The sequence below is a fragment of the Macaca nemestrina genome, chromosome X, assembly GCF_043159975.1.
Source record: "Macaca nemestrina isolate mMacNem1 chromosome X, mMacNem.hap1, whole genome shotgun sequence".
NCBI classification, from domain to species: domain Eukaryota; kingdom Metazoa; phylum Chordata; class Mammalia; order Primates; family Cercopithecidae; genus Macaca; species Macaca nemestrina.
This window is the reverse complement of record NC_092145.1, coordinates 111,324,477-111,351,685: the sequence shown is the minus strand read 5'-3', so window position 1 is coordinate 111,351,685 and position 27,209 is coordinate 111,324,477. Positions and strand designations below refer to the sequence as shown.

The 27,209-nt window shown below is 51.6% G+C and overlaps 1 protein-coding gene and 1 pseudogene across 2 annotated transcripts; both read right to left on the bottom strand.

The window, feature by feature from the left end:
- Nucleotides 1-1,222: 1,222 nt before the first annotated feature.
- LOC105493918 (transcription factor binding to IGHM enhancer 3) lies at nt 1,223-16,115 on the bottom strand. Of its 2 annotated transcripts, none has more exons than XM_011761911.2 (10): nt 15,842-16,115; nt 13,148-13,261; nt 11,801-12,104; nt 10,890-11,135; nt 10,703-10,807; nt 7,808-7,925; nt 7,394-7,450; nt 7,133-7,208; nt 3,883-4,030; nt 1,223-3,098 (listed from the first exon to the last, which is right to left on the bottom strand). In XM_011761911.2, the coding sequence occupies exons 1-10, from the start codon at nt 15,955-15,957 to the stop codon at nt 2,655-2,657; spliced, it is 1,728 nt and encodes a 575-aa protein (XP_011760213.1). In that variant the 5' UTR covers nt 15,958-16,115; the 3' UTR covers nt 1,223-2,654. The 2 variants fall into 2 exon arrangements, with proteins under 2 accessions (XP_011760213.1, XP_011760214.1); XM_011761912.2 differs by having other exon boundaries at nt 11,801-12,039; nt 15,842-16,114.
- A 1,501-nt stretch (nt 16,116-17,616) lies between these two features.
- LOC105493921 (small ribosomal subunit protein uS5 pseudogene) lies at nt 17,617-18,489 on the bottom strand (annotated as a pseudogene).
- Nucleotides 18,490-27,209: the final 8,720 nt, after the last annotated feature.

Below are 27,209 nucleotides of genomic sequence, written 5' to 3'. Positions count from 1 at the left end.
CCACTGTACTTCAGCCTGGGCAACAGAGCGAGATTCCACTTCAAAAAAAAAAAAAAAGAGAGAGTATAGCAAAGTTGAGGAGAAAAATAAAGGTTATTAGGGAGCCATCAGTCTGGTTACAGAGATTCAGCAACCAAGCTTGGAGGGGTAGCAATGTGACAGGTTAGAAAGAGCCAGCTTTCTAGGCTGACGCCTGTAATCCTACCACTTTGGGAGGCTAAGGCAGGAGGATCACTTGAGGTCAGGAGTTCGAAACCAGCCTGGCCATCATGGTGAAACCCCATCTCTACTAAAAACACAAAAAATTAGCTGGGTGTGGTGGCAGGTGCCTGTAATCCCAGCTACTTGAGAGGCTGAGACAGGATAATTACCTGAACCTGGGAGGCAGAGGTTGCAGTGAGCCGAGATCATGCCACTGCACTCCAGCCTGGGTGACAGGGTGAGACTGTCTCAAAAAAAAAAAAAAAAGAGAGAGAGAGAGGAGTCACAGTGACCAAGCCCAGTTCCAGCCCTCAGAGGTCACAGTCTGGTGGGGGAAATGGAGGGAACAGGCTTGATGCTTGTTCTAGGAGTCAGTGTCTGGTTGAGAAATTGCGGGAAAAATACTTTTTCCCAGCCTTCAAGAAGATACTTGTGTTCATTTAAATTCTCCCAAAATCTCAACATCTGTTCCAAAATTCATTTGGTTGCCTGTTTCTCTGCCTTTCAGATATTTGTCTTTGCCCTTTCCACCATCTTGAATACCTCTGTTGTCTGCCAGGAAATATCCTCATAGACTTCCTTATCAGTTTCAAAAGTGGATTTGCAAGAAAAGCTTCTTTCCCCCTCTGCCCTCAGCGGCATTTTTCAATCGAGCCCTCACTCACCTGACTTTACTGTTTTACCGCCTCACCCATTTACAGGCTTGCGTATCTTCAGAACAGTTCAATTCTATTCCTCAGCTTCTTCAAAGACCAAATGGAAGTAAGAAGCAGCATGTTCTGACTAACATTCCTTTGGAGAAATAAATTAGATAAAACACTTGCAGCAGTTAAAATTGTGCCTGGTGATTGGTCTTTAAAAGGACTAATGTCTTTTGTTTGCATAGTCTTCCTCCATGCCCTCTTCCTTTCTAAATTATTTTATCCATTCTTCTGGAATCTGTTTCTCCCAAGGACTTTTATCCCTCTTGGCCTGCATGGGCCATGTTCACTGCACAGTGAAAAACAAGGACAGGAGACTCTTTGCCAAAGTTAAAAGCGCATCAAACACGCCTAGCTTTTATTATTTTAATCACAAACCTATAGACCCCTCAGTATACCTTCCCTGGGGCCTGGCCCCAGCAATCCAAAGCTGACAACCTTGGGTGTAGGTATGAAGGGTGGGAATGGAGGGGGGAGTGTCTCTTGATAACTCTGAAATGGGGTGATTCCTCCAAATGAAGAACTGGGTGGGGGACAGAGGTTGGGGTGGCCTAGATTCTCAGTATGTGGAGCAATAAAAAATTCAGATAAACAAATGAGGGGTACAATATGCTTTTACAACCCTCCTCCAAGCCTCTGCCTTGCTGGGGGAAGGCTTCCAGTTTTTCCTGGGCTGGGGAGCTCCCAGGATAGCCCCTTCCTTCATCCTGTTGCTCTACATGTTGAAAAAGAATACTGAGGTACTGGTCCTGGTAACCTGAACCCAGTCCCCCACTAATACCCATCACCTTCCCAAACTGCCCCTCAAGGAAGAAGGCAGGACTCTGCCCAAGGGTGGGGGCCTCTCACTCCAGATATAGGTCTGGAAAATTCACCCATGAAATTTCATCATCTGTCCCCTTCCCCAAGAGCAAGGTTGGCTCAGAGCCCTCCTAGGTTAGGTCAGGTTGGTCCCAGGTTAAGGCAGGGGAGCTTAAGTACCACTCCTCCCTGCAGTGTGGAATGCTTAGATGGGATGTTGCTGAGGGACAAGGGTGGGGCTGTGATCTCCACAAGCATGAGTGGTGGCCTGGTCCTACTGATTCTTCCACACCTGAAATGCCTGTGCTGGGCTGTTCCTATAGGGAAGGGGTGGGGCCTGGCTCCTCCATTCCTAGAAGGCCAGGAGAGTTCCCAGGGGAAGGGGCTGGGTGTCATCCTCGTTTCTGTTCCTTGCCTGGGCAGAGCAGGGCAGGGTTCAGGGGGAAGGGGCAGAGCTTAAACCCCCAGGGCTGGGACCTCCATTACTTGACTCCTCTTCTGTGCCAGGATGGACTAGACTGGTGGTTCCAAGACAAAGGATGGAGCAACATCCTCACATCTCCCTTTCCCAGGAGACCTGGCTAGGACAGTCCCTAGGGTACAGGCGCAAGACCTCATCCTGTCTCCTTCCCTCACCTGGACAAGGATGAGTCCCACGGGGGCAGGGGTGAGGCTGTGATCCCCAGGGGGCAGGCCTTGATCTCAGGTCCTTCTCCGGCCTTCTCCTTCTGAAATACCTGCACTGGGCGGTTCCTTTGGGGAAGGTGCAGGGCCTCATCTGACTCCTCCTCCTTGCCTGATTACAGGGGTGGGGCCTGATCACTTCTCCTCTTCCCCCCAGAATACCTGGGCAGGGCAGTCTCATGGGAGGGTGGGGGAAAAGGCGGGGCCTCATCCTGACTGGTCCTCCTTTCCTGGGTGGGGAAGTCCCAGGGGAGGGGTGAGGACTGATCAGGACTCCTCCTCCATGCTGAAGCTGCTGCGGCGGCTGCTGGCCTTGGAGACAGCAGGGGACACTGAAGAGAGCAGGGGATCGGAGGCAGCCCGCAGTGGGGACAGGGCACCCCCCGACAGTCCTCCCACCACCCCCTCCTCCTCCTCCATCAGAATGTCCTCCAGCCCTAGGTGGAAGGGGTCTCCCAGGTCCCCCAGGTGGTCACTGGGAAAGTGCAGGTCCAGAAGGGCATCTGAGGGCGGTGCAGGGGGCTGCTGATGGGGAGCATTCTGGGCAGGTCCCCCCCCTACATGGAACGTTGCTGCGCCTGGCCTGCCCTCCTCCTCAATGTCCAGCTGCTCTGGCTTGAGGCTGTCAGAAGCCGAAGTCGTGGCCAGGGAGAGCAGCCCTGGGGTGGGAGGTACCGGCAGGCCATGGATCTGGGCCTGCAGTTCTAGCTCCTGTAAAAAATAAGGGTTGGGTGCAGGATAAGTAGGGTTCAGAGTCCCTTAGAGGCAGAGGAGTGTAAAGGTTGAAAAGGGTAGGTTCCCTGGGTTGGAATTCAGCTTCTGCTACTCACTACTTGGAAAACTTTAGGCAAGGTGCTTAACATCTCTGAAGCTTCAGAGTCGCAAACTGTAAAGTGGGTATATAATAATGGCCCCTAGGCCAGGCGTGGTGGCTGACGCCTGTAATCACTTTGGGAGGCTGAGGTAGGTGGATCACCTGAGGTCGGGAGTTTGAGACCAGCCTGACCAACATGGAGAAACCCCATATCTACTAAAAATACAAAAATTAGCTGGGCGTGGTGGTGCATGCCTATAATCGTAGCTACTCAGGAGACTGAGACAGGAGAACTGCTTGAACCCGGGAGGCGGAGGTTGCAGTGAGCCGAGATTGTGCCATTGCACTCCAGCCTGGGCAACAAGAGCAAAACTCCGTGTCAAACAAAACAAAACAAAAAAAGCCCCTATCTCATAGAATTGTGAGGATTGAATAAGTTAGTGAATATAAAGCTCTTGTCACAGTACAGAGCACAAGCTAAAAGTTATGTACGTTAGCAATATTATCCCTGTTAATATTATGATTATTACTTATCATTATCACTATCACCATCATGTGAGTTGGGAAGCCCGGGGATACCCCAAGTATGCCAGGAAGGGAAACCCTGGCCCGCTTTCTCTCTGTCTCCACCTGCAGGAAGCTCTCCCCTACTTCCCCCACCACCATCTCCTCTTTTCAAACCTGAATTCGGAGCTGCAGGCTGCGGTTGGCCTGCTCCAGGGATCGCTGCCGGCTCTCCAGGTCTTTGGAGCGCTGTTGCTCCTTCTGCAGCTTGCGGATATAATCCACAGAGGCCTTCAGGATGGTGCCCTTGTTCCAGCGCATCTCCCTGTGGGGCCCAAGTGGGAGGCAAGTGGGAAATGCCACATGAGGGGTTTCTCAGGAGCTGAGGCGGGGATTGCACCAGGTGGGAACCTCCCACCACATGCCTAGAACTTGAGGCTGGGGTCCTTTAAAGATATGGAGTACCCAGAGGAAAACTTCCCGCCTGGAATCTTCCAACGGTGCCCCATCACACTCCAAACCCTGGAAGCCGTCTCTGACCTGACCCCTTAGGATTCCTCTCTTCCCTATGTCTCTCTGATTGATCTCACTACAGCCACATTGGTATCTCAGTGCTCCTAGAATACGGAAAACCATTCCCATCTCAGGGCATCAATCCCAGCTGTGCCCTCTGCCTTGAATACTCTTACCCCCAGACACCTATGCGGCTCCCTCCCTTGCCTCCTTGGGATCTTTATTCAAACGTTTCCTTGTCAGTTGGGGCCTGCCCTGTCCTCACCTTCCTTACCCCAAACTGTAACCCTCTCCAACATTCTCCCATTTTCCTTCCAGTCTTTATTCTTCTCATAACACTCATCATAATGGATCTCATGGATGTTTACTTATTTACTATTTGTCTGCCCCTACTAAAACATCAGTTTCATGAGGTCTGTTTTGTTCCCTCTGGTATTTTTTTTTTTTTTTTTGAGACAGAGTCTTGCTCTGTCACCCAGGCTGGAGTGCAGTGGTGCGATCTCAGCTCACTGTCAGCTCAGCCTCCCGGGTTCACGCCATTCTCCTGTCCCAGCCTCCCGAGTAGCTGGGACTACAGGCGCCCACCACCACACCTGGCTAATTTCTTGTATTTTTAGTAGAGCTGGGGTTTCACTGTGTTAGCCAGGATGGTCTCGACCTTCTGACCTCGTGATCTGCCCACCTCGGCCTCCCAAAGTGCTGGGATTATACGCGTGAGCCACCATGCCCAGCCTCCCTCTGGTATCTTTAGGGCCTAATATGGTACCTGGCACAAACCAGAGGCTCAATAAATAAATCTTTCTCTTCTCCTTTTTTTTGGGGGAAGGGGGTGGGGGATGGAGTCTCGCTCTGTCACTCAGGCTGGAGTGCAGTGGCACAATCTCGGCTCACTGTAACTTCCACCTCCCGGGTTCAAGCGATTCTCCTGCCTCAATCTTCTGAGTAGCTGGGATTACAGGCCTGTGCCACCATGCCCCGCTAATTTTTTTTGTATTTTTTATAGAGATGGGGTTTCACCATGTTGGCCAGGCTGGTCTCCAACTCTTTTTTTTTTTTTTTTTTTTTTTTTGAGACGGAGTCTCGCTCTGTCGCCCAGGCTGGAGTGCAGTGGCGCGATCTCGGCTCACTGCAAGCTCCGCCTCCCGGGTTCACGCCATTCTCCTGCCTCAGCCTCCCGAGTAGCTGGGACTACAGGCGCCCACAACCGCGCCCGGCTAATTTTTTTTGTATTTTTAGTAGAGACGGGGTTTCACCGTGGTCTCGATCTCCTGACCTTGTGATCCGCCCGCCTCGGCCTCCCAAAGTGCTGGGATTACAGGCGTGAGCCACCGCGCCCGGCCTTGGTCTCCAACTCTTGACCTCAAGTGATCCACCCGTCTCGCCTCCTCAAGTGCTGGGATTACAGGTGCCCACCACCATACCCGGCTAATTTTTGTATTTTTAATAGAGATGGGGTTTCAGCATGCTGGCCAGGATGGTCTCGATCTCCTGACCTCGTGATCCACCTGCCCTCCCACCGCACCGGCCATCTTTTTTTTTTTTTTTTTTTTTTTGAGACGGAGTCTTGCTCTGTGCCCCAGGCTGGAGTGCAGTGGCGCGATCTCGGCTTACTGCAAGCTCCGCCCCCCCGGTTCACGCCATTCTCCTGCCTCAGCCTCCCGAGTAGCTGGGACTACAGGCACCCGCCACCAAGCCCGGCTAATTTTTTGTATTTTTTTTAGTAGAGACGGGGTTTCACGGTGTTAGCCAGGATGGTCTCGATCTCCTGACCTCGTGATCCGCCCGCCTCGGCCTCCCAAAGTGCTGGGATTACAGGCTTGAGCCACCGCGCCCGGCCATCTTTTTTTTTTTTTTTTTTTTTTTTTGGGGACGGAGTCTCACGCTGTTGCCCAGGCTGGAGTGCAGTGGCGCGATCTCGGCTCACTGCAAGCTCCGGCTCCTGGGTTCACGCCATTCTCTTGCCTCAGCCTCCTGAGTAGCTAGGACTACAGGCGCCTGCCACCGCGCCCAGCTAATTTTTTGTATTTTTAGTAGAGACGGGGTTTCACTGTGGTCTCGATCTCCTGACCTTGTGATCCGCCCGCCTCGGCCTCCCAAAGTGCTGGGATTACAGGCTTGAGCCACCGCGCCCGGCCATCTTTTTTTTTTTTTTTGAGACGAAGTCTTGCTCTGTCACCCAGGCTGGAGTGCAGTGGCGCCATATTGGTTCACTGCAACCTCCACCTCCCGGGTTCAAGTGATTCTCCTGCCTCAGCATCCCAAGTAGCTGGGATTACAGGTGCGTGCCACCACGTGCAGCTAAATTTTTTGTATTTTTAGTGGAGACAGGGTTTCACCATGTTGGCCTTCAACTCCTGACCTCGTGATCCGCCTGCCTCGGCCTCCCAAAGTGCCGGGATTACAGGTGTGAGCCACCACACGTGGCTAACTTTTGTATTTTTAGTAGAGAGGGGGTTTCACCATGTTGGCCAGGCTAGTCTGAAACTCCTGACCTTAGGTGATCCACCCGCCTCGGCCTCTCAAAGTGCTGGGATTACAGGCATGAGCCACCACACCCGGCCAATAAACAAATCTTGAATAAATAAAGGAAGTACCATTGCACCACTGCACTCCAGCCTGGGTGACAGAGTGAGACTCCATCTCAAAAAGAAAGAAAAAAAAGGAAGTACTAAGTGAACAGAAAAGTAGGTGCATATATCCTACGGAGACCAGATGGGGCACACAGACCATAACACTATGTCCCTAAAATTTTAGGTGCTGACACAGTGAGGCTCTGCAACCCTGCTCAGGCTGAGAAAGAACCAGAAGAGAAATGCCTGGGCCAAGACTGCCTGGTGATCCCACCAAGACACAATTTTAGTAGCATGGGACGCCTGCCCCACCTCCCACTGGCAGGGTCCCAGCCCAGACTCACGGGTCACTGGACTTAGGGATGAGAGTGCCCAGTTCCTTGATCCTGTCGTTAATGTTGAATCGCCTGCGACGCTCAACTTTGGAGAGGGGAGGAGAGGAAGAAAGAGTGGGAGAAAGAGTTGTCAATTAGCCAAGAATGGAAGAGACAGAAAGTAGGGAGTTGGGAGGCTGTTGCAGGGAAGGAGTTCCCCATGGGGGGCCAGGACTCGGGGTGAGGCAGGCCTGCACAGCACCTGGGCAGTGCACACGCTTTCTGGCTTACTTAGGTTGTGATTGTCTTTCTTCTGTCGTTCCTTCAAAAGGGCCTTTGCCTCGGTCTCTGGAAAAGAGTGGAGTGATCAGGGCCTCTGGGCACAGGAAGGCAAGAAACGCATGCAGATGCTAAGGTAGGGTTTGGTAGCCGAAAGCAGGGGAAATGCCGTTTTTAAAAAGTGCCTTTTTTTTTTCTATTTTAAGCCTTGGTGATAGGCTGGTTGTTAAATCCAAGATGAGAGGAAGTGAGAGGAGGCGGGGTGAAAGCAAGACCACAAGCCACATGGGGAAAGGGGACAAACAGCCCCCATTTCTGTATGTCCAAACCATTTTCCCCAGAATCAGGCCCATCTCTAGACCTGGCAGGCACAGGGCTCACCTGGGGTAAAGTGTAGGGCCATGGGACCAAGACCCTTTCACCTACCAGAGATCTCCCGTTTGATGTTGGGCAGCTCAGCTGGGCAGGAGTTGCTGACAGTGATTGCTGGCGTGGCCACGCCTTGACTACTGTACACATCAAGCAGATTCCCTGACACAGGCAGCTGGGGGCAGAGAGGGCAGAGAACCACCAGTTGGGAACAAACCCCAGGCTTGGCTCCTCCTCAGAACCAGGTTCCTGAGCTTCCACATATCCCTCTAATGCAAAGACTGGCTGACTCAGCACCAGAACCCTTGTTTCTCCTTCAAGGCAAATTCACATGGCGACCCAACAGGGAGGACAGAGCAAACCCGACCTACCTGGCTTCACTGGGAGACTGGAGCCTGCCTGGCCTGCTTATCACTTCCTCCAGTCCCTCATATCCCTCAGTGACCTCTAAAGCCCCTTTCCCAAACCCCGGGGCTGGCTCTGAGAAGAAATGCTGGAAAACCACCCTTCTCAGGTCTTTGTCGGCTCTGATGCGACATTCCAGTCCGTTAGCTCCTCCCAGCACAACATTCCAATCCAGCATTCTTGGAACACTCCAACCCAATCTTCTCTGACCTTGGTAAATTGTCATGACAACATTCTATCCAAAATCTGGCCTTCTGGAGAATTCCAACCTAATCTCCAGTCTTTCACTCTGATCAAGTTGTACCATCTTCCACATCAGAGTCTCCTGCTGCTGTGGACCAAGGTCCTGACTCCAGTATCTTCTTGCACATTCTGTTCTCTCAGGAGATTCTTACCCAACTATTCAATTAGCACTGCTTTATGTCAGCCTAGTTTTTTTTTTTTTTTTTTTTTCTCTCCTTCACACTTTCCTGGATATACTCTGCAGCAGCACGCCAATCTGAAGTATACCCAGGGCCAAGTGTGGTGGCTCACGCCTGTAATCCCAGCACTTTGGGAGGATGAGGCGGGCGGATCACTTGAGGTCAGGAGTTCATGACCAGCCTGGCCAACATGGTGAAACTCCATCTCTACTAAAAATATAAAACAGCCGGGCATGGTGGCTCATGCCTGTAACCCCAGCACTTTGGGAGGCTGAGGCAGGTGGATCACCTGAGGTCGGGAGTTCAAGACCAGCCTGACCAACATGGAGAAACCCCGTCTCTACTAAAAATACAAAATTAGCCGGGGTGGTGGCACATGCCTGTAATCCCAGCTACTTGGGAGGCTGAGGCAGGAGAATTGCTTGAACCCAGGAGGCAGAGGTTGCGGTGAGCCGAGATCACGCCATTGCACTCCAGCCTGGGCAAAAAGAGCGAAACTCTGTCTCAAAACAACAACAACAACAACAAAAATTAGCCAGGCATGGTGGCCTGCACCTGTAGTCCCAGCTACTTGGGAGGCTGAAACAGGAGGTGGAGGTTACATTCAGCCGAGATCACGCCACTGCACTCCAGCCTGGGCAACAGAGTGAGATTCCATCTCAAAATAAATAAATAAGTAAATAAATAAAAATAAAATAAAGTATATCCAAATCCCACCTCTTCATGAGTTTTAATCTCTTGAACCCACTTCCAGTCTGCCACATATAAGGTCCCAATCTCTAGCTGTGTCCAAATCAATAAAAAGTTCTGATAAATTAGTCCCATTTTTATACATGCTTCCATCCTATTGATAAGTTGGAAAAAAGCAAAACTACAGCCACTTGGCATGCTCTAAAGCGAGTTATGAGACCCGGCATGGTGGCTATGTCTGTAATCCCAGCACTTTAGGAGGCCAAGGTGGGTGGATGGCTTGAGCTCAGGAGTTCGAGACCAGCCTGGGCAACATAGTGAGACCCTGTCTCTACTAAAAATACAAAAAATTAGCCAGGCATGGTGACACAAGCCTGTGGTCCCAGGTACTTGGGAGACTGAGGGGGGAGGATCACTTGAGCCCGGAAGGTGGAGGCTGCAGTGAGCCAAGATTACACCACTGCACTCCAGCCTGGGTGACAGAGCAAGACCCTATCTCAAAAATAAATAAATAGGCTGGGCGCGGTGGCTCAAGCCTGTAATCCGAGAACTTTGGGAGGCCGAGGTGGGTGGATCACCTGAGGTCAGGAGTTCGAGACCAGCCTGACCAACATAGTGAAACCCCGTCTCTACTAAAATACAAAAATTAGCCAGGCATGCTGGCAGGCACCGGTAATCTCAGCTACTTGGGAGGCTGAGGCAGGAGAATCGCTTGAACCCAGGAGGCAGAGGGTGCAATGAGCAGAGATCACACCATTGCATTCCAGCCTGGACAAGAAGAGTGAAACTCCATCTCAAAAAAAAAAAAAAAAATTAAATTAAAAATAAATAAATAAATAAAGCAAGTTAGGCTGGGCACAGTGGCTCAGGCCTGTAATCCCAGCACTTTGGGAGGCCAAGGCAGGCAGATCACAAAGTCAGGAGATTGAGACCATCCTGGCTAACACGGTGAAACCCTGTCTCTACTAAAGATATAAAAATCAGCCATGTGTGGTGGCACGTGCCTATAATCCCAGCTACTCAGGAGGCTGAGGCAGGAGAATTGCTTAGACCTGGGGAGGCAGAGATTGCAGTGAGCCAAGATTGCACCACTGCACTCCAGCCTGAGTGACAGAGCGAGACTCTGTCACAAAAAAAAAAAAGAAAAGATTATCATCTCTTGGTACTTCTCACAGCAAAGCCTAAGCACTTTGATATACCCTGCTGTCTCAGTGAACTCCCCACCTGTATCTTTCACAGTCTACATGGCCCACCTCTCAACACAGTCCAACAAGGTCCAAGGGCATTGACATACCCTATTCTTGCCATAAGGCCTCCCTCTCTATCTTAGCACAATCCAGGCAAGGGTCTCATATACACACAGCCAGCTGAGTATGGTCTTGGTGATACAGAAATGCCCTAATTTTCAGACCAACCTCCCATCTCAGGGCCTCACCGTGCTGGGGAGCTGCAGTCCTGTGGTGCCTCCGGGCAGATAGCTGAGCATTTCATCATTGTAACTGGACTCCAGGCTGATGATCTCATCAATGACATCATCAATCTAGGGGAAGAAGTAAGTATCATACAGGGTTAGAAGAATTTGGGAGGGGAATGTGGGAGGAGGTTTGGCTGTAGCCTCTTACCTCTTTCTCTGAGCTGGACCCGATGGTGAGCAGCGCCATGGGGCTGTTGGGCGCACTGCCTGTAGGGCCGGTAGTGTGGGCAGCCTCGGGGGCAGGCAGCGGCTGGGCACTTGTGGGCCCCGGCGGTGGGGTGAGGGCCTGGGAAGCCAGCTTGGGCCCGAGTGTGGTGGACAGGTACTGTTTCACCTGCTGCCGGCGTGCCTGCTGCAGGTGGTAGCGCGTTGGGTTCTCCAGGTGGGTCTGCACCTGTGGAATAAGGTAGACAAGGAAAGGGAGGGGACAAGGCAGAACAGGACTCAAAGGGGTGACTCTGAGCTCCAGCCTGACCCTCCTAACTCATCGGTGCCTAGACTCAGGCAGACAAGCTGGACCCAGAATCTGAGAACACCCCAAAAACATTGGCAAGTCTCCCCCAGGACCCAAACTCTCTTTCTCAGAAATCCTTCACAGCTGCCAAGATCCACCTATGACTGACAGGATCCCTCGTAGTTTCTGGAAAACCCTGTCACAGTCCCCAAGATTCCCCACCCTAGTCTCTGACACCACCTAATAGACCTGGGAACCATACAATGCTTCCCCAAGACCCCCTGATGGCCAAAGAACTAATGTATCCCACACACATGAAGCTCTTCCTACAAAGCCAGGGCCCACTTGGGGCACTCATGAGCCTCCATGGTTCACCAAGACATCCTCATGGCCCCCAAGAACTCCTCGCAATTTCACAAGATCACCTCAGAAACCCGAAACACATGAGACATGAACACAGATCATTTAAACAGTACCAGGGACCTTCCTTAGAGCCCCTAAGACCTAGCCCCCAAATCACCAGCACATTGAGGCCATCCCTAGCTCCTAGGACTACTCCTCAGTCACCAGGAGCCCCCTCCCAGGGCCTCTGGATCTCACCTTACCTTGAGCACCTCCCTGGGCACCTGAGCAGGGGGTGGACGGCCCAATGTGTGGCCCCCAGCAGAGACGCCAACCACAGAGATGGCAGGAGAGGCAGGTGCAGGACTGGGGAAGGGAGCCGCGGCGGCCTGTTCCCGACGCTCACGCCTCTCCTGCTCCTGCGCCTGGGCCCGCATTAGCTGCTGCCGCAGCAAGACCCTCGATGAAGAAGATGACGACATGGCAGGGGTCCTGGAGCCCCCTGCAGAAGACGATGCAGAGAGTGTAGCTGGGGTGGCTGGTGTGGCCTGCAGTGATATTGGGAGGCTGTGGAATGGGAAATATGGGGCCATATTTTAGGTAAGCTAAAAGTCTCGTCCCAAGCCTAAAGGGTCGTAGTGTGATGGAGCAGACACAGGAACTAGGCCTGTTCTCTGCCTTCCGAGGCCACAATGTAGAAGCAGAGACACAGGTACCAGGCTTGGTGGTGGCTCTCAGGGGTCACAGTCTGATGGGGGACACATTGGAGGTCAGTCTGGTGGGGGAGTTTTAGCCTTTGGTCCTTATGGTGAAGCCTAGATTTGAGCCTGTTCACATATTAAGTGGAGATGCTATTGTTCAGCTCTGCAAGGGGGTGTTTGTCCTATTTACAGGAGAGCAGAAGAAGCAGAATTGAGGCTGTGGCAGCAGAATGTGGATACAGAGGGCTCCTAAGCCCAATGTGAGGCTAGAGAAGCTCTCTGAGCTCCTGGGGGTGGGCGTCAGGTGATAGGAGGAGCCCCAGGTTCCTCTTCCTCCCCTGTCTGGGCCTCTGGTCCCAGGAGCTAGTCAGTCTTGAAAACCTCAGAGATTTCACAATACTCTCTTCCTGCCCCTCTTCCACCTCCCCTCCCCTCTCTCAGAGCCCAGGCCGATGACTCAGCACATTTAGACTTCCAAGCTTGGGGAAAGAAGAGACCAGCAGGGGCTCCTCAAGGGCTGAGGGTGGGTGAGTTGGTAGTGTGGGAAGGGGCTGAGTTGGGGCTAGAGGTATGGCCCCGCCCACCCGGGGACTAGAGTTTAAGCAGGCCACGCCTTATCTCTGAGCACTCCAGGCCGGCTGGAACACCAGAAGCTGGAACACTTGCATATGAATGGGTGTGCAGGTGGGCAGGGGGAGGCAGGAGGGGTCTTGACAGAGATACTGGAATCCTAGCTTGGCCACCCACTTTCCTGTGTGACATGCTCTTTCTGGCCCCTAATTTTACCACCTAGAAAACGCAGACTGGTGAAAGAATGGGTTGGGCTGGTACTGAGGGCCTCTGCCCATCAAGAGGGGAGAGGAGCGCTGAGGAATTGGGAAGGGAGTCAGACAGACAAGTCATACATACCTTGAGCGAAGGGGTAAGGGTTGGCTTTTGAGCTCGTAGAAGCTGTCAGGATCAAGGACGTTTTCTAATTCTATGTCAGCAACAATCCCGGATTCCGGAAGCAAAGAGTTCAGGCTGAGGGGGAGGTGGAGTGGTGGTCAGTGATTGAATGAAGGACCTTATTCCCCAGCCCTCCCCTGAGACAGAGAAAGAGAGACAGAGAAGGGGAGAATCAAGAGGAAGGCACAAGCCCCTCATACTTGGCCACCTTGCTGGGTACCACACAACCATGAATTCCCACCTCCTTTCCCCCATCCTCCTTTCTCCTCCCCACTGTGTTACTCATAGTCCCTAAGAGTCAGAATAATAAGAACGCCTGCATCCCAGCCCCCACACTGTAACAACCTAGGTTTGAGGAAAACAGAATTTAGGAATAACAATTCACTTTATAGAAGGATTCCTGACTTCCTATCAGAGTTCTCCCAGCCCCCATACCCACCTACTATTTTTTTTTTTTTTTTTTTTTAGACAAAGTCTTGCTCTGTCGCCAGGCTGGAATACAGTGGTGTGATCTCGGCTCACTGCAACCTCTGCCCCCTGGGTTCAAGTGATTCTCGTGCCTCAGCCTCCTGAGTAGCTGGGATTACAGGCACACATCACCACCTCCAGCTAATTTTTGTATTTTTAGTAGAGACAGGGTTCCACCATGTTGGCCAGGATGGTCTCCATCTCCTGACCTCATGATCCGCCTGCCTCGGCCTCCCAAAGTGCTGGGATTACAGGCGTGAGCCACTGCGCCCGGCCAACCCCCTAATATTTTCTTTACAGCTGAATTTGAGCCCAGGTATATGTGTATGCACACACACACACACACACACACACACACAGAGCAAGTAGGGGCACCCCTCAGCATAACAGTCCCTTGTAACACAGACTGAATGCATCACAAAGAGAACTGGGAATAATTCACTTGACATAAAGTCAAGTGAAATTTGTGAAAACCCATTTCACAAATGAGTTTCTCCCAGCCCCAGTCAGAGTTCATGGGATGCCAACACATGCCCAAATATAAAATAGAAATATCAAAGGCTCCCCTCACTCCAACAGACTGGATTTACAAGAGGGAGAATTTGGGTGGTTGATCCACTTTATACAAGCATTCTTTTCTTAGCCGGAGGAGCTTGCCCAGCCTTCTGTTTTTTTGGATAGATCAAAACACACACACACCTCCAACACCAATACCCACTGGCATACAAAATAAGAAGCCATATACACCCCTCCCTTTAACTATGTCCACTACTGCGATGATCTAGGTTGTTACAGAGGAATTAGAAGATGGTGAATCAATATACAGAAAGGCTCTGCTCAGCCCCAGAGAGCAAGGGACAGTTAACACACACGTGGATGAATATGCATCCTTCAATTTAGCCAAACATTTAGAATGCTGAGAGATTGCTGGTGACTTCACTTGACAAGAATCCTCTCCCCTCCCCAAGGATCTGTCTTCCTTCCTCTCCTCACCCTCAGATGGAGCCCTAAAACCACCCAGGAAGTGGGGAAGAGGAAGCTCGGGGGAGCCACTGAGCTCAGCACAATCCCAGGCACAAAGGAGGCAAAGAGCCCCGTCACCACCAAGGCTCACACACCCATTGCACAGAAGTTGGAAGAGATGGGCACTGGGGTGATCAGGGAGGGCTGGGGCTCCAAAGCCCATTGATAAAAGTAAGGATGAGAAGAGGCCAGAGGGGATTCACCCAGGCAGGGATCGTGCAATCTGTACTCGTTCCAGCTCTATGGACAGATTACCCCCAGAAGCTCAGAGATCGAAAAGAAGATAAAAAGAAAAGGGGTGTGGGGCTAGGTAGTGGGAAGGGCTGAGAGGCTAGAACGAGTAGCAGCATGAACAAGAGCCTCCTCTGGGTTCCCAAACAAGGTCTGAGGCCTTCTCTGAGCTAAGAGGTAACAAACATCATCGCCCTCTGTCTGGCTGTCTGTCTCCCATTCAGGCCCTTAACAGGTGTGGGAAGAGGGCTTTTCCACTATCCTTGGGATCTGCCCCAGCTGGGTGGGCGGGCAGGGGGGAAAGGATTATTCAGGCCAAGTCTTGCTGAATGTTGTTGCTTCTCTTGTTCATTCACACGCACTCACAAGGCTGGTCCCAGGCAGCATATCTGAGATACCTCCAAATCCCTCCAGATTCATGTTATCCCCAAACACAGCAACCAGTCACTGAGAGGCACCAAGCTCCCAGGACAGCACTTGTGTCCCTCAGGACCCCTTCTCCCACACTGAGGGAAAAAGATTCCAGGATTCCCTTAAAACCAGTGCCTCACCTGACAGTGTCCCCTCAAATTCATTCCCCTCATGTCCAACTGAAAACCCCCGAATTCAGCCTCTAATCAGAGTCCCAGTCTGCCAAGTTCAGCTATCTCAGACCAGTTTCTGGATACTCCAGAATAGGCCCCTCTAGACACAGTCAAGGGCTCCCCAAACCTGACCCAGACCCCGTTTAATGCACTCCCACGACTCCTTTAATAAAGCCACGATCCAAGCAGGCCACTGCCGGATTCCTTAGGTGCCCCCCCAAGACAGGCGCCCCGACGTCCTCCAAGGCTAGGCCGAGGGCCTCCAATCCCAGTCCGGGGCCCCCGCTGCCCCCCAGATCAGGCCCCTGGGAGCCCCAGTCGGCACTCCCGGCCCCAGGCGGCACCGCACCTGAGCAGCTGAGCCGAGTCGGCCGGCCTGCGCTCCTCCAACAGCACGAACACGGCTCGAGGGCCCTCCGCGCTGGCCTCTACGCCATCCCGAGGTGGCTCGGCCGCATGAGACATGACGCCCGGCCCCGGGCGAGCCCTGCCAGGCCGGTCGGGCCTCGGCCCGGTCCCCCTAACAAAATAAGAGTCCCCCTCCCCCCAGCTCGCCACCGCCTCCTCCTCCACTAAGCCATGGAGCTAGCACTGCGCGGGCGGGCGGCGTCGGGGAGATGGGATGGGCCGTGAGTCATCCCCCGCCCAGAAGGGACCGACGCCCCCCCCACCCTAACCCCGGACGACCGCCCTCCTCCCCTCGTCTTCTTCCCCCTCCTCCCTCCTCCCTCCTCCCAGGGATGGGGAAACTCCACAGGAAGTGACCGCACTGGGGATGGACTGCCCGTCTGGCCACGACCCATTAGCCAGGCGGCCAATCGCTGAACGGCGATTTGAGGGCCCGCCCTAAGCAACGCCTCCGACGCGAAGGAAAAACGCGATTCGGCCCGCCCTCCTTCCGAGAAGAGGCACCCAGACCACGCCCTCAGGGGCAGCGACAAATAGGCGAGGGGTGATTTGGTTGAGCCACGCCTCTATGTTTGCGTCGGTTTCGGAGCCACGCCCCCTCTTCTCAAATTATCCCTCTGCAAGATAATATTATTAAGCCGCTCCTTGGGTCCTCTGCGCCTGCGCATCGATGGCCAGTCGGCGCACGGAGGGGCTCCTGGCCAACTTTTAGTTGCGGAACTGCGCCCTCTCTCGGCCAATATTCGTAATATCTCAGCCCTAGACCGCGCTCCAACCTCGATCTAGCTGTGCTCTCTCAGCCAAAGCCATAACTATGAGGCAGAGGCAGCTACATTCCCTGGAGATGCGGACCAGAAACCCCGCCCTTTCGGTATCCTCAGTCCAACCGCCCAGCTGGTCTTCCGGGAGTACTCTGCCTGTTCCATGCCATCGAGAGCGGTTGTTGTACTATGTTCGTTGCGCTGCGCAACATGTGCTTAATAAATTCTTGACGGGTGGATGAATCTGGTCCCTTCGGTGAATGACGACTTCTGGAATCACAAAGATCCAGGTTTGAACAGGGAAGGGGACCTTCCCTCTCCCAGCCTCAGCTTTCCTGGCCTGTTAAATGGGAGTCAAAATACCTTTCTGGCAGGGTTGTTCTACGGTATGAAAGGTGCTAGCAGGTTGTTTGGCATACAAGAAGTTTCCCAAAATTAGTTGATTCGCTCATTTGTTCACTTATTCAACATTCACTGAGCGCTTCTGTATGCCAGACGCATGCAATCCGGCTTGCACACGGCGGAGGGTCTCACCCATATCCTCAGGTGCACATAGCTCACAAAACACCCAGACCCACAGCCTTCCCTTCCTCTTTCTTTTTTTTTTTTTTTTCCAGGCTTAATTCACTTTATTTTTCTTTTTTTCTTTCTTTTTTTTTTTTTTGAGAGGGAATCTCGCTCTGTCGCCCAGGCTGGAGTGCAGTGGCCGGATCTCCGCTCACTGCAAGCTCCGCCTCCCGGGTTTACGCCATTCTCCCGCCTCAGCCTCCCGAGTAGCTGGGACTACAGGCGCCCGCCACCTCGCCCGGCTAGTTTTTTTGTACTTCTTTTTAGTAGAGACGGGGTTTCACCGTGTTAGCCAGGATGGTCTCGATCTCCTGACCTCGTGATCCGCCCGTCTCGGCCTCCCAAAGTGCTGGGATTACAGGCGTGAGCCACCGCGCCCGGCCACTTTATTTTTCTTGTATAAAAACCCTATGTTGTAGCCACAGCTGGAGCCTGGGTCCGCTGCACGGAGACTCTGGTGTGGGTCTTGACAAGGTGGTCAGTGAATTCCTGATAGGGAGACTTGGTAAATACAGTCTCCTTCCAGAGGTCAGGGGTCAGGTAGCTGTAGGTCTTAGAGATGGCATCAAAGGTGGCCTTGGCGAAGTTGCCCAGGGAGGCAGTGCAGCCCCGGGCTGAGGTGTAGCAGTCATCGATACCAGCCATCATAAGCAGCTTCTTGGGCACAGGCGCTGAGACGATGCCAGTGCCCCTGGGTGAAGGGATGAGGTGCACCAGTACAGAGCCGCAGCAGCCTGTCACCTTGCAAGGGACGGTGTGGGGCTTGCCGATCTTGTTCCCCCAGTAGCCTCTGCGCATGGGGACAATGGAGAGTTTGGCCAGGATGATGGCCCCACGGATGGTGGTGGCCACCTCCCTGGAGCACTTAACACCCAGGCCAACGTGGCCATTGTAGTCCCCGATAGCAACAAACGCCTTAAACCTGGTGCGCTGGCCAGCACGGGTCTGCTTCTGCACCTGCATAATCTTCAAAACCTCGTCTTTGAGAGAAGCCCCCAAGAAAAAATCAATGATCTCAGATTCCTTAATGGGCAGGGAGAAGAGGTAGATCTCCTCCAGGGACTTGATCTTCATGTCCTTGACCAAGCGGCCCAGCTTGGTGATGGGCATCCACTCCTTACCCTCGGCCTTGCCTCCGCGAGCTCCGCGGCCTCGGCCCCAGCCCCGTCCATGGCCGCGACCCCGGCCCCCGATGCCACTGCCGAAACCTCCGCGGAAGCCACCGCGGTTCCCCATCCCAGGGTCACCAGAGCCTCCGGACCCGCCCCCCCCGCCCCCCACCCCCCGCGCTGCACGGGCGTCATCCGCCATTTGGTGTTTTCTCGGAGAAGAAGCCCTTCCTCTTTCTTGACATCCCAAGACCCTGACCTGAGTTGTGCCTCCAGGAATTTCACCGGGCTCCCATTTACCTCAGATCTTCCTGTATTGGCATCCTTATTTCACAGGTCTGTCAGTTGCTTTCCTAAACTCGCATATCCATACTCACACACAACGATCTTGTACAAGGGGGAAACCTCTACATAATAAAGATGACTTCTGGCCAGGTGCGGTGGCTCACGCCTGTAATCCCAGCACTTTGGGAGGCCAAGGTGGGCGGATCACCTGAGGTCAGGAGTTCCAGACCAGCCTGGCCAACATGGTGAAACCCCGTCTCTACTAAAAATACAAAAAATTAGCGGGCGTGGTGGTGGGTGCCTGTAATCCCAACTACTCGGGAGGCTGAGGCAGGAGAATCCCTTGAATCGGGAGGCAGAGGTTGCAGTGAGCCAAGATGGAGTCACTGCACTCCAGCCTGGGTGACAGAGTGAGACTGTCTTAAAACAAAAACAAAAACAAAAACAAAAAAACTAATACGTTACCAATTGTACCAATCAAAATTCTAAAACGGAACTTGTAGATCCAATGTTAAAATTCCTATGATGCCTTAGACATGTAAGAATGAGCCAGGCACGTGGTGGCTCACACCTGTAATCCCAGCACTTTGGGAGGCCAAGGTGGGTGGGTTGCTTGAGGCCAGTAGTTTGATACCAGCCTCGCCAACATGGCGAAACCTCATCTCTACAAAAATACAAAAATTAGCCAGGCATGGTGGCACGCGCCTGGACTGTAGTCCTAGCTACTCGGGAGGCTGAGGCAGGAGAATCGCTTGAACCCAGGAGGCGGAGGTTGCAGTGAGCCGAGATCACTCCACTGAACTCCAGCCTAGGCAACAGAGTGAGACTCTGTCTCAAAAACAAAAACAATGGCCGGATGCGGTGGCTCATGCCTGTAATCCCAGCATTTTGAGAGGCCGAGGCAGGTGGATCATTTGAGGTCAGAAGTTCAAGACCAGCCTGGCCAACATGGTAAAACCCTGTTTCTACTAAAAATACCAAAAAAAGTTAGCCAGGCATGGTGGCGTGCGCCTGTAATCCCAGGGAGGCTGAGGCACAAGAATCGCTTGAACTCGGGAGGTGGAGGTTGCAGTGAGCCGAGATCATGCCACTGCACTCCAGCCTGGGAGACAGAGCAAGACTCTGTCTCAAAAAAAAAAAAAAAACAAAAAAAAACAAAAAAAAAAAACCATGTAAGAATGGCTACTTTTACAAAAGAAGAAAGAGGAGGGTCCCGGGGAGGTAGCTCCGACCTGTAATCCCAACACTTTGGGAGGCCAAGGTGGGAGAATTGCTTGAGCCCAGGAGTTTGAGACCAGCCAACATAGGGAGCCCCTGTCTCTACCAAAAAAAATTTTTTTAATTAGGCCGGGCGTGGTGGCTCATGCCTGTAATCCCAGCACTTTGGGAGGCCAAGGTGGGAGGATCACGAGGTCAAGGGATTGAGGCTATCCTGGCCAACATGGTGAAACCACATCTCTACTAAAAATACAAAAATGTGCCAGGCATGGTGGCACGCGCCTGGCCAGTAGTCCCAGCTACTTGGGAGGCTGAGGCAGGAGAATCTCTTGAACTTGGGAGGTGGAGGTTGCAGTGAGCCAAGATCGTGCCACTGCACTCCAGCTTCGCGACAGAGCGAGACTCTGTCTCAGGAAAAAAAAAAAAAAAAAAGAAAGAAAAAAAGAAAAAAAAATTAGCCAGGCAGGGCGGTGCACACCTGTGGTCCCAGCTACTTGGGAGGCTGAGGCAGGAGGATTGCTTGAGCCTGGAAAGTCTGAAGTTGCGGTGAGCCATGAGCAGTGTTTGCACCACTACCCTCTAGCCTTGGTGACAGAATGAGACTCTGTATCAATTAATCAATAAATAAAACTACATACTGTGTGGTGAAAGATGCTACAAAGCTAAAAGACTCACAACAGACTGGCAACAAATATTTACAGCAGTAGAGCCACAGAGTAATTATCCTGTCACACATCCCAATCCTACAAACACCAGCTTCACACATGCATCTCAAATGTCTCCATGACAAGTGATACCCCATGACACCCTGCATGATATGCCCACCCTGCATCTTTCTGGGTTTCTCTCTCTCTTTTCTTTTTCTTTTTTCTTTTCTTTTTTTTTTTTTTGAAATGGAGTCTCACTGTGTCACCCAGTCTGGAGTGCAGTGGCACTATCTCGGCTCACTGCAGCCTTTGCCTCCTGGGTTCAGGCAATTCTCCTGCCTCAGCCTCCCGAGTAACTGGGATTACAGGTGTCCACCACAGCGCCCAGCTAACTTTTTTTGTATTTTTAGTAGAGACAGGGTTTCCCCATGTTGACCAGGCTGGTTTCAAACTCCTGACCTCAAGTGATCTGCCTGCCTCGGCCTTCCATAGTGCTGGGATAAAAGGCATGAGCCACTACACCCAGCCCTAGTTTCTCTCTATATCTCATTCTCAACTTTCTCAATACTTGCACCCCTGCCATATAGTTGGAGTTCCTTTTTTTTTCCTTTATTTCTTTTTCTTTTTCTTTTTTTTTTTGGAGACAGGGTTTCGCTCTGTCATCCAGGCTGGAGTGCAGTGGTGCGATCTCAGCTCACTGCAACCTTATCTGGGGTTTCATTGCAAGACAACTTCAAGGTTCTGGACGGGGACATGTGGAGGGAAGTGGGAGGGCAGCTGGATGGTGACGTTGGGGGATATTTAGGGACAGGTATGAGTGGTGATCGAAGGTTGCTTGGGGGTGAGTTTGGGTTCTACAATAGGACAGATTGCAGGCAACTGAAGGATCATTTGAAGGTCTTTGGGAGGAATGGGGCTTCAATAAGACAGTTTAAGAGTGCAGGTAGGAGCCATTGGGAGGGTGGATTGGGAATACGGTTAATGGGGTGGAGGATGGATTGGGGTACAGTTGGAGGCAATACAGGAAGATGGGTTTTTAGAGATAGAGTTCAACCTTCTGTAAGGTGGTTTAAGGAACAGATGTTAACTGTCATAAGATGGTGTGGTAGGCTGAATAATCCCCTCAACCCCTGCATATATATATATATATATATATATATATATTTTTTTTTTTTTTTTTTTTTTTTTTTGAGACAAAGTCTCACTCTGTCACCCAATCTAGAGTGCAGTGGTGCGATCTTGGCTCACTGCAACCTCCGACTCCCGGGTTCAAGCCATTCTCCTGCCTCAGCCTCTCGAGTAGCTGGGACTATAGACACCCGACACCACACCCAGCTAATTTTTTGTGTTTTTAGTAGAGACGGGGTTTCACCGTGTTAGCCAGGATGGTCTCAATCTCCTGACCTCGTGATCCACCCGCCTCAGCCTCCCAAAGTGCTGGTATTACAGGCGTGAGCCACTGCATCTGGCCAAGGAACTTTTTTTTTTTAAGAGTCTTGCTCTGTCACCCAGGCTGGAGTGCAGTGGCGTGATCTCACCTCACTGCAACTTTGTCTCCCTGGTTCAAGCGATTCTCTTGCCTCAGCCTCCCAAGTAGCTGGGATTACAGGCATGCTGCACCATGCCCCATTAATTTTTGTATTTTTAGTAGTGACAGAGTTTCACCACTTTGGGCAGGCTAGTCCTGAACTGCTGACCTCAAGCAATCTGCCTGCCTCTGCCTCCCAAAGTGCTGGGATTACAGGCATGAGGCACGGCGCCTGCCCCCTCACCCATTTTTTTTGTTTGTTTGTTTGTCTTTTGAGTCAAGGTCTCACTCCGTCACCCAGGCTCGAGTGCAGTGGCATGATCACGGCTCACTGCAGCCTCCATCTCCTGGACTCAAGCAGTCCTCCTGCCTCAGCCTCCTGAGTAGCTGGGACTACAGGTGTGTGCCAGCATGCCTGGTTAATTCCCTGGAACCTTTGAGTGCTACTTTATATGACAAAAGGACTTTGCAGGTGTGATTAAGTTAAAGATTTTGAGATGAGGAGATTGTTCTGGATTAGCTGGTAGACCCTAACTGTAATCCTAAATGTTCTTTTTTTTTTTTTGAGGCGGAGTCTCGCTCTGTCGCCCAGGCTGGAGTGCAGTGGCCGGATCTCAGCTCACTGCAAGCTCCGCCTCCCGGGTTTACGCCATTCTCCTGCCTCAGCCTCCGGAGTAGCTGGGACTACAGGCGCCCGCCACCTCGCCCGGCTAGTTTTTTGTATTTCTTAGTAGAGACGGGGTTTCACCGTGTTAGCCAGGATGGTCTCGATCTCCTGACCTCGTGATCCGCCCGTCTCGGCCTCCCAAAGTGCTGGGATTACAGGCTTGAGCCACCGCGCCCGGCCCTAAATGTTCTTATAAGAGGTAGGCAGAAGCAAATTCGACTGACAGAAAAGGAGGAGGCAATTTGACCACGGAGGCAGACTGTAGTGATATGACTGCCAAAAGCCAAGGAATGCCTGAAGAGGCAACAGATAGTCCTTTTTGTTTGTTTGAGATGGAATCTCGCTCTGTCGCCCAGGCTGGAGTGCAATGGTGGAGTCTCGGCTCACCGCAACCTCTGCTTCCTGGTTTCAAGCGGTTTTCCTGCCTCAGACTCCCAAGTAGCTGGGACTACAGGCGCCCACCACCATGCCTGATTAAGTTTTGTAGTTTCAGTAGAGATGGGGTTTTGCCATGTTGGCCAGGCTGGTCTGGAACTCCTGACTTCAGGTGATCCACCCCCCTCGGCCTTCCAAAATGCTGGCATTACAGGTGTGAGCCACCTCACCTGGCCTAAAGACAGTTTTTCCATGGAGTGTGGTGGGGGGATGGTTTCAGAATGAAACTGTTCCACCTCAGATGATCAGGCATTGGTTAGATTCTCAAAAGGAGAATCTCGTAAGCAAGTAATCTGGATCCCTTGCATGCGCAGTTCACAATAGGGTTTGCTCTCCTTATGAGAATCTAATGCCACCGTTGCTGTGACAGAAGCTGAAGCTCAGGTGTTAATGCTTGCTTGCCTGTCACTCAGGCTCCTAACAGGCAACTGACTGGTACTTGTCCTTGGCCCAGGGGTTGGAGACCCCTGCCTTATAGCCTCCAGAGGGAGTACAGCTCTGCTGACACCTTAATTTTGGCCCAGTGCAACTGATTTTAGACTTCTGGCCCTTAGAACTGTGAAAGAATACATTTCTGTGTTTTTTGTTTTTTGTTTTGTTTTGTTTTGTTTTGTTTTTGAGAGGTAGCTATTTCTTTATTTAGAGATGGAGTCTCGCTCTATCACCCAGGCTGGAGTGCAGTGGTGTGATCTTGGCTCACTGCAACCTCTACCTCCCAGGTTCAAGCGATTCTCCCACCTCGGCCTCCCTAGTAGCTGGGACTACACCACGCCTGGCTAATTTTTGTTAAATTTTTTTAGTAGAGACGGGATCTCACCATGTTGTCCAGGCTGGTCTCAAACTTCTGGCCTCAAGTGATCCACCTGCCTGGGCCTCCCAAAGTGGTGGTATTACAGGGTGAGCCACTGCGAATTTCTGTTTTTGTTTCTTTTTGTTTCTTTTTTTTCTGAGACGGAGTCTCGCTCTGTCACCAGGCTGGAGTGCAGTGGCGCGATCTCGGCTCACTGCAACCTCGGCCTCACAGATTCAAGCGATTCTCCTGCCACAGCCTCCTGAGTAGCTGGGACTACAGGTGCATGCCACCACACCCAGCTAATTTTTGTATTTTTAGTAGAGACAGGGTTTCACCATGTTGGCCAGGATGGTCTCCATCTCTTGATCTTGTGATCCGCCTGCCTCAGCCTCCCAAAGTGTTGGGATTACAGGTGTGGGCCATCGTGCCTGGCCCTCTTTGTTTTTTTTTTTTTTTTTTTTTTTTTTTTGAGACGGAGTCTCGCTGTGTCTCCCAGGCTGGAGTGCAGTGGCGTGATCTCGGCTCACTGCAAGCTCTGCCTCCCGGGTTCACGCCATTCTCCCGCCTCAGCCTCCCAAGTAGCTGAGACTACAGGCGCCCGCCACCACGCCCGGCTAGTTTTTTGTATTTTTAGTAGAGACGGGGTTTCACCATGTTAGCCAGGATAGTCTCGATCTCCTGACCTCGTGATCCACCCGCCTCGGCCTCCCAAAGTGCTGGGATTACAGGCTTGAGCCACCGCGCCCGGCCCCCTCTTTGTTTTTTTAAGCCACCAAGTTTGCAGTAATTGGTTACATCAGCCACAGGGAAGAACTACAGATGGCTTTGGGGAAGAGTTGGGGGTCACTGGAAGGACTTAGGGCTACGTTGGGTTGGGTTACCAAGGGCAGTTTGAGAGTATAATTAGAGGCCGTTGGAAAACATTTGGGTGCACTTGGAGACATCAAAGGGAAAATTGAAGTGGGATTTGGGGGGTCATTGGAGGGTGGAAGAGAGGTATAGTTGGGAGACTGTGGGAAGGTAAATGGGAACTGTTTACAGGTAGCATTGGGTGCTATTAGAGGGCAGTTTAGGGTGTAGTTGGAAGTTCTTGGAGGGTGGTTTGGGTGGTACTGTTGGGAAAAATTGGAAGATGTTTCGTGGGTGTAGTTGCTCATAATTTAAGACAAGGTTGGGGCTGGGCGTGGTGGCTCACGCCTGTAATCCCAGCACTTTGGGAGGCCGAGGTGGGCGGATCACCTGAGGTTGGGAGTCAAGACCAGCCTGACCAACATGGAGAAACCCCGTCTCCACTAAAAATACAAGATTAGCCGGACATGGTGGCACATGCCTGTAATCCCAGCTACTCAGGGGGCTGAGGCAGGAGAATCACTTGAACCCAGGAAGCAGAGGTTGCAGCGAGCAGAGATCTCACCATTGCACTCCAGCCTGGGCAATGAGAGCCAAACTACATCTCAAAAAAAAAAAAAAAAAAAAAGACAAGGTTGGGCATGGCGGTTAGTGAAGAGTGGTTTGGGATCACAGTCTGGGTCTATAGTTCTGGGACCAAAGGAAGGTAGTTAGGGGGTAGAGGCATGGTTGGGGCTGTTGGAAGGGGAATTTTAGGGGTGGGGGTTGGAATTGTTGGATAGTAGTTTAGAGTTAGGTTTGGGTATTATTGAAAAGGCATTTTGGGGATATTCTTGGGAGTTGATAAAGGGCAGCTTGAGGATGTAGAGTGACTGCTGGAAGGTGGTTTAGGAGTGAAGGTGAGGCTCGGGAGGTCAGTTTAGTGATATTTGGGGATTATAGAGTGGTCTGGGGTAGAGTTGAGGGCTGGTGGGTATGGTCCAGGGTGCAGTTTGGGGGTCTGTTTTGAAGTCTGGATGTCAGAAGGGTGTTTTGAGTTGTGGTTGAGGAGCTATTGGTGGGTAATTTGGAGAGAAGTTAAAGATCATTGGATAGACTACTGTTCAGCAATAAAAGGAGCAAACCACTGTTACATGCTACCACACGGATGAACCTCAAAAACATCAAGCTAAGTGAAAGATGCCAGACACAAAAAATCCACATTTTTTCATAAAAATATTACATTTTAATGAAATGTCCAAGAAAGGCAAATTTATAGAGACAGAAAGTAGATTTGTGGTTGCCTATAGTTGGGAATGGGAATGGCATTCAGTCATGAGGGATTTTTGTGGGGGTAATGGTAATGCTCTAAAACTGGGCTATAGTGATTGTTACACACTTTGGTAATTTTTTTTTTTTTTTTTTTTTTTTTTTTTTGAGACAGTCTCACTCTGTCGCCCAGGCTGGAGTGCAGTGGCACGATCTCAGCTCACTGCAACCTCCACCTTCCAGGTTCAAGCTATTCTCCTGCCTCAGCCTCCTGAGTAGCTGGGATTACAGGTGCCTGATATATCACGCCTGACTAATTTTTGTATTTTTAGTAGAGATGGGGTTTCACCATGTTGGCCGGGCTCGTCCTGAACTCCTGACCTCAGGTGATCTGCCCATCTTGGCCTCCCAAAGCGCTGGGATTACAGGCGTGAGCCACTGTGCCTCACTTAGGTAAATTTACTATGTTGCACTGCACACTTAATCATGAATGGCTTTTATGGTACATAATTATCAGTATTATTTTTTGAGATGGATTCTCACTGTTGCCCAGGCTGGAGTGCAGTGGCACTATCTTGGCTCACTGCAGCCTCCACCTCCTGGGTTCAAGCGATTCTCCTGCCTCAGCCTCCTGAGTAGCTGAGATTACAGGTGTGAGCCATCACGCCCAGCTAATTTTTTGTATTTTTAGTAGAGTCCGGGTTTCACCATGTTGGCCAGGCTGGTCTTGAGCCCTTGGCCTCAAGTGATCCACCCGCCTTGGCCTCCCAAAGTGCTGGGATTGCAAGTGTGAGCCACTGTGCCTGGCCTGGTACGTAAATTATATCCCAGTTAAGTTGTTTTAAGAAAAAATTTACTGAGAGTTCTTTGTAATTTAGGTCACTTAAGTATGATCCAGGGTGCATGTAAGTCTTTGGAGGGCTTAGGGGACACATTTGGGGCCACTGGAGTATGATTTGGGGGCCCAATTGGGTAACTACAGCAGGATGGTTGGTGGCTATTTGGAGGTACAGTTGAGAACTGTTGGAGAGTGGTTTAAGGTGCAGTTTGGGTCAGTGGAGTGTGGGTTAGAGGTGTAGAGGGTGCTGGAGGGTGGCTTGAAATGCAGTTGAAAGACCACAGAAAGTGTAGTTGGGTTACATGGCACAGTGATAGGGGCTGTTGGAAGGTAATTTTGTGGGGATATGAGGGGAGGTCAATGA

Excerpts from the sequence above, each read along its gene's own strand:
- LOC105493918 (XM_011761911.2), bottom strand. The coding sequence starts at position 15,957 with ATGTCTCATGCGGCCGAGCCACCTCGGGATGGCGTAGAGGCCAGCGCG. Across the intron at positions 7,209-7,393 it reads GAAAGACAATCACAACCTAA|TTGAGCGTCGCAGGCGATTC; the intron begins GTAAGCCAGAAA and ends CCCTCTCCAAAG. Across the intron at positions 4,031-7,132 it reads ATCCCTAAGTCCAGTGACCC|GGAGATGCGCTGGAACAAGG; the intron begins GTGAGTCTGGGC and ends TGGGCCCCACAG.